The 6,738-nt window shown below is 34.7% G+C and overlaps 1 protein-coding gene across 1 annotated transcript; it reads right to left on the reverse strand.

Moving 5' to 3' along the window:
- Positions 1–1,099: 1,099 nt before the first annotated feature.
- On the reverse strand, positions 1,100–2,000 carry LOC142613215 (putative calcium-binding protein CML13). The gene has a single exon (XM_075785453.1). It carries the CDS (start codon positions 1,868–1,870, stop codon positions 1,427–1,429), a length of 444 nt encoding a protein of 147 aa, XP_075641568.1. The 5' UTR covers positions 1,871–2,000; the 3' UTR covers positions 1,100–1,426.
- Between the last annotated feature and the right edge of the window lie 4,738 nt (positions 2,001–6,738).

Raw genomic sequence — 6,738 nt, forward strand, 5'->3', positions numbered from 1 at the left:
AAAGATGCTTAAGATACCTCTCAAATTCTGAAGATGCTTAACACACCTCTCAAGAAGCCTTTGCTTCCCATCCTAGTAGAAATGCCTCAAAGCAAGATGACCCTAACCACCATGCAGACCAAGAAAAGTTCACTGCCTACCTAAAAAGATACATCTATTACAATTCTGTCACTACTCAATACATAAGTAGCAACATAGGATGGTTCTTAGATTCTAGAAAGGGAAACAAATGGAAAAGGGAATATCCTCAGATCTGGAAAGAGAATCAATAAAACTTTATATTCATGAAGGTAAGTCTTATAAATGTTGCTGGATTAAAAATGCATAACAAATTATTTTCTTCCCTTCACACTTTTTTTCACATACAAAACTACCCTATTATTCCAAATGCAACAACTTCTACACACAGGTAGCCAACATTGTTTCTTTTTTGCATCAAACAGATAGATTTTTCTTTTAGATGTGGGTTATGCATAAGGCAAAGGAAGCTTGAAAGCTGAAGAGACTAAGCCAATCACTTTCATCTCTAGTTCATTTTTCTAATTGGTAAGTTGCACGCCCAATGGATCTTGAATCCACGACCTCACCCTCCGTCCCATTATTATGGGAGGAGGAAGAACCAGTTGAGTTTATAGCTCATTGCTACTACAATCTCTAGTTCATCCAATATGCATGCATGATAATTTCAGCATGTAGAAGTTCCAGTCATTAATCACCACTTGTTCGACACCCAACATTGTAGCATATCTAAAGTATTAAACATTTTGCCTCTCTCCTCAAAGAATTTTCATGAGGTTAACAAAGAACAGAGTCTTCACTTGTGATCTACCTATCTCAGTTGCATTCAAGATCAAAACCAATCAAAAAAGAGAGAGGACAGTTAATCCCACGACATGTTTTATGCAAATTATAAGGAGACTTATTAAAAAGCATAACTTCAAAATTTCTCACAACTGATAAATTCTCATAATCACAATTTTTTTTATTTTTTTTAATTGAAAATTTGAGGAAGAAACAAAGAAAAGAGCTGCCCATGGTCTTATGAATTCGTCAAAACAATGAAACCCATCCCAAAAAAAAAAAAAAAGGTCCCCAAATCTCATCATAAACACAATTACTGATTCATCAAAGCACACAACATTGTCAATTGTCATACTACAAAATTAAACCAAACAAAATTCAAGAATAAGAAGCAGCGAAATCCCAATTACCCTGAAGACCATACACATTATAAACATCACAACAACCCCCCAAATTCCCTTTAATAAAAGAAAAGAAAAAGGCATTAGCAATTTAGCATTACTTCAACAATTCCCAACACACACACAAAAATTAAAATAAAACAGAATATCCAAACAAACCCTAATTCCAAAACATCAACAAACATAACGAGAAACACAAACCCCGAATCGACACAGCCACGTCGTCACTTGGCGACCATCCTAGCGATGAAATCCTCGTATCGGATCCTACCATCCGACCCGACCTCGACCTCCCGGATCCACTCGTCGAACTCGGATGGCTCGAGCTTCTCCCCAATGCTGGTGAGGATGTGTCGGAGCTCCGAAACGGAGACGTAGCCGGTGGAGTCCTTGTCGAGGACCTTGAAGGCATCGCGGAGCTGGCGATCGAAGGGCTCGGCCTTCATGTGCTTGGCCATGAGGTCCAGGAACCGAGGGAAGTCGAATGGGGCGGTGAGGTTCTCTCCGGTGATGATCGATTTCAGTTGGGCTTGGGTCGGGTTTCCTCCGAGAGATCTCATCAGGATTCCTAGCTCCGACGGGGCGATCCGACCGTCTCCGTCGGTGTCGAAGAGCGTGAAAGCTTCTTTCATTGACGAGACTTGGTCATCGCTCAGATCCTTGCCCATTGTTTTCCGGGTCGGGTCTGATTTCGAGTTTGGAAGTTTTTCTCTCTCTCTGGCTCGCTCGCTGTCCGAGATGGAAATATGTTGGTAGTGGGGCACGTTTTCTGTTGCTTTTGTGTCTCTGCCTTTCGAAACGGACACTTGGGGCCTCCTTTGTTTATTCGAGAACGGTGTCGTTTCTGCCATTGTGATTTTCTTTTCTTCTTTTTATTTTATTTTTTGCTTGTGAAATATAGGACAGTTAATGAAACTAACTGTGAGTTTAGTTTGATAAAAAAACAAAACTCATTCATGTTTGTTTATAAACAAATCAAACTTAGTTTTAGGCTGGATACCCGATGTGTGTGGAACAAGGAGACTGCACATGTCCAAAAAAATAGCTTTATACTTGAAGAAGTCTAAATACTCTTAATTGTCCCCAAAAAAAAAAAAAAAAGTCAAACTTGAATCTTAGTTTAATGATTATTTATAAACATGCTCAAGAACAATAAGACTTGATAAAATTAAATAAAAACAAGTCGAGCATAAAGTCATATATGGATTTGGTAATAATATTTATATGGATTCAAAAAAATATAATTATATCTTATTAATCTTTCAATTAATTGGGAGTTAGGACTACTCATTCAAACCAAATGGAGTTTATAATATGTTTGAAATTGACTTGATAATGTACCTAGGTTATATCTCTAGCTTAAGAACTTGATATTTAGCTTAAGTTTAAGATTGGTAATGAGTTTGTGCTCGGTTTCACTAATGAATTAAGCTATGTCAAACCTGTCGGGGGTGATTTTTGTGCATAGCCACGTGTCTTTCGGTGGAAGTGTGACTTTGCTAGACCCAAATTTGTTTTGGAGAGTCCAATTCGGAACTCGACATTGGGCCACATAGACCAATTGCTTCCGGTGCATTTAAGCTTACAAAATAGATGAAGCCCAAAGTCTTAGAATCATGATAATGGTTGAAATATATAAATAATATGCATAGCATAATAACTTTGATTAAATGGTGAGATGAACGTTATTATTACGTGTGTTAAGTGGTGTTCATTATAATGTAATTAATTAAGTGTCATATGTCTAGTAATTGGATGAGTCCAATAGTCTATCTCTAACTGTGATATAATTTATGTCCAATATAATAAGGTATGTCCAACAATATTTTATGTCCAAATAATATATGTTAATCGGTGGTATATGTCCAAATAATATATGTTAATAGGTGGTACATGTCCAAATAATATATGTGCAACGGTGGTAGATCATTTATTAATATATATTCATTAATGAAGTATTAGTGAGACCATATTTTATTAAGGGAGATGATATTAAAGTAACCTGCATCCAACGGAATAATAATAATGAATTAACATGTACTTAATAATGTAATCTTGAAGGTAGAGAGATTTTGACTTTTCTTGTATGTTTTTGACTCCAGCTGTACAACATCACTTTGTTCTTTATATGATTTGTGACTCCGGCCGTATATCATTAGTAAACTTCACAGTTTGTAGCTCCAGTTGTATAGTGTCAATGAGCTGCTAACATTTCAACAATATAATAATATTAGTCGAGTGGTATAATGAATTTGAATAAAATATACATAATAATATAAGTTTGAAGGTAAAATATAATGACTTATCTTCATAGTTTGTGGATCTAGCCGTAGAATAGCAGTGGACTTATGACATTTCAACAACGTGATAAAATAAGTCTAGCAGTACAATATGATATTATGAGTCTTTCCATGGTGACTTCATGATTGAAGGGAAAAAATGGGTGCAACTAGAAGGGGGAGAGAGTACGTCCAGCCGTGTGCATAGGTTGGTTAAGTTTATCCACTTTTGTCATGCACTTAAATGACTTTTCCCATGTAATGCTCTTTTAGTTTTTAGTCAAATATGAGTGATATTGCCTTCCATGAAAATGACTTTTAGTATTATAAGTTTTTGCCTTTTATAAGAAGAGCTTTTAGCATTATAATTTATAAATATATGTCTTCCATGAGAAAGGGCTTTTAGTAATAAGTTCTTGAAAGAGTGTTTGATATGTTTTAAGATGTGTGGAGATAGTAAGAAATATATATATTTTGTGAGATATGGTGTTTGTAATATGTATAGGAATTATATGTAGATGCTTTGTTAGCGGTACAATATGATATTATGAGCATGGTGACTTCATGATTGAAAGGAAAAATGGGTGCAACCGGAAGGGGGGGGGGGAGTACGTCCAACCATGTGCATAGGTTGGTTAAGTTTATCCACTTTCGTCATGCACTTAAATGACTTTTCCCATGTAATGCTCTTTTTGTTTTTAGTCAAATATGAGTGATGTTGCCTTCCATGAGAATGATTTTTAGTATTATAAGTTTTTGCCTTTTATAAGAAGGGCTTTTAGCATTATAATTTATAAATATATGTCTTCCATGAGAAAGGGTTTTTAGTAATAAGTTCTTGGAAGAGTGTTTGATATGTTTTAAGATGTGTGAAGACAGTAAGAAATATATATATTTTGTGAGATATGGTGTTTGTAATATGTATAGGAATTATATGTAGATGCTTTGTTGAACATGGATCTTGTATATGTATACTTTGTAAGACATGGAGTTTAAAGATATATAAGAAGTATGTATGGGTATTTTGTGAGGAATGTGTTTGTAAAATATATGGAAATGTGAGATAGATAATATGAAGGTTAAATATAGTAAATACATGAGATTATAGCTGCTGCTGGAGTGGTTTTTTGTGTTATGTCATAGGTTATGTTGCTTTCTAAGAAGGGAGATTTTGTATGAGAAATAAAGAATGAGATGGAGATGTTTAGAGATATGACAGCAAAGTGAAAGAAGTTTCAAAATAAGGGGGTGAGAGAGGGATGGATAGTGGTTCCAATGGTGTGTGACTTGGTTCTCTTTATATAGAGTCAAGTATGTAACTAGATTAGAACTAATTGAAGTGAAATTTAGCAAATAAGGAAAAGTCTTTGGCAAAGTAAGTGGTTTCATTAGTGCTTTTTTGTTTTTTAGCCAAAAGAAGGAAGTTTGAGCCTTTAATGCTGTTGTTACAGCTGTTAGTCACAGCTGGATGATGTCATCTAAATGACATATTTTGCTAGAGGAAAAATATTTGGCATTAAATTCATGGTTTGACTAAAAACGGTAAGATAATCTTTATGGGATCCTTACTTCTTTGGGTATGACAACAAACTGCTGGGATTGGGCATTAATGGGCAAGTGATGTGATTTTAGGACATATGTCAACCTGATGGAGCTATTGTTGGTATTTTTGACTAAGTTTCCTTTTTTTGAAAATTATATGTTTAATCCATAGACTAGTTGGTTGATATTTGATGAAGTTTTAGAGATGTAATTATGGTCTTTTTGTATTTTAACCATAATTACAAACTTCATCAAATACCAAAATTAGATCATAATAATGAGATATTATGTAGGCTTGGGTCAAGCTTGAGTCGAGCTTGGAGAGTAAGGATCGGCCATGAGATGATGATTTGAGTTGGGTGTTGACTGTTTGGTCACTGTGAAGACTGAAGATGTTGTTAAAGAATAAAGAATAATTTCCATCAGCTGGAAAACATTGAATGTTTTGATTTTTGCTTTCCTCCATTTGCTTCCCTAACCTTATTATTTTTACACTGAAGAAGCTCTTTGAAATTCCGAATTTATTACTTTTACCTGACAATTAGCTCTGTACACGAAATCTACAAGCAAAAAAAGTTAGAAGTGGATACTATATAGTATATATAAATAGTTTAATCACCCACTTTTTCTGTAGAGTGAAGGAAATTAACATCGGGCTTATTATTTTTCTTCTGAATGAGCTCAATTTTGTTTGTTTGTTTGTTTTTTTTTTTTTGGGGATAAGAAATGAGCTCAAAGTTGTTGCTCGGGTTGGGGATGTTTTGGTTTTTTTGCATGAACGTCTGGTGTTGTGTAAAGTTGGGCCTAACTGTGGCTGTGCATAGCGTGTCTCTGTTTATTGATAAGCATCGTTTAGTGAGTGATCGGCCCTTAAAGGTGGCCCTCGAGCATATAGAGTTATTGGTTTGGGCCTAACACTTTTTTTGTTTTAAAAAAAGTCCCTCGACAATGCTAGCACAAGTTTTCATTTAAAAAAAAATTTATGATAGATCGATTCTATTCTAAAAATGGGTTAGAATACACTTAATTTCCGTGCATGTGCACACACATACACTCTTTTATATATATATATATATATGTGTGTGTGTGTGTGTGTGTGTGTGTGTGTGTGTGTGTGTGTGTGTGAGAGAGCAAATGATCCGAGCACACCTTTGGGCCTTGGGTCCTGTCCGAGAATAATAAGGGATCCATAGACACATAGGTAAGATGTCCGAGGATAAAAAGGGAATTGGCCCATGGACCAAGATCCCAAGGAGTAAAGATACCTCGGGAATACTTTAAAGGTCCGTTCGGTTGGAAGAGTGGAAAAATGTGAGGATGAAAAATTGTGGGAGGATGGAAAAGTGGGACGATAGAAAATATTTAGTTTTCCCTCTTGTGTGTTCGGTTGGAGGAGTGGAAAAGTGGAAAGGTGGAAAACTCTTTTGTTCGGTTGGAGAGAAAATGGGAATGATGGAAAATGTAATTTATATAAATTGACTATTATACCCTTGTTACATAATATGTAAGAAATAGATTTATTTGTACTCATTACATAATATAAAATTTATCACATCATATATATATATATATATATATATATATATATATATATATATATATATATATATATTTTTTTTTTTTTTATTATTATAGATCAGATCACGTTAAAGAAAAAAGAATGAAAAAAAAAATCCCAGGTTACGTTGGAAAAAAAAAAAAAAGGACAGAAGATA

The sequence above is a fragment of the Castanea sativa genome, chromosome 10 (genome assembly GCF_040712315.1).
Source record: "Castanea sativa cultivar Marrone di Chiusa Pesio chromosome 10, ASM4071231v1".
Lineage (NCBI taxonomy): Eukaryota > Viridiplantae > Streptophyta > Magnoliopsida > Fagales > Fagaceae > Castanea > Castanea sativa.

Coding starts and splice junctions, on each gene's coding strand:
- LOC142613215 (XM_075785453.1), bottom strand. CDS start 1,870: ATGGGCAAGGATCTGAGCGATGACCAAGTCTCGTCAATGAAAGAAGCT.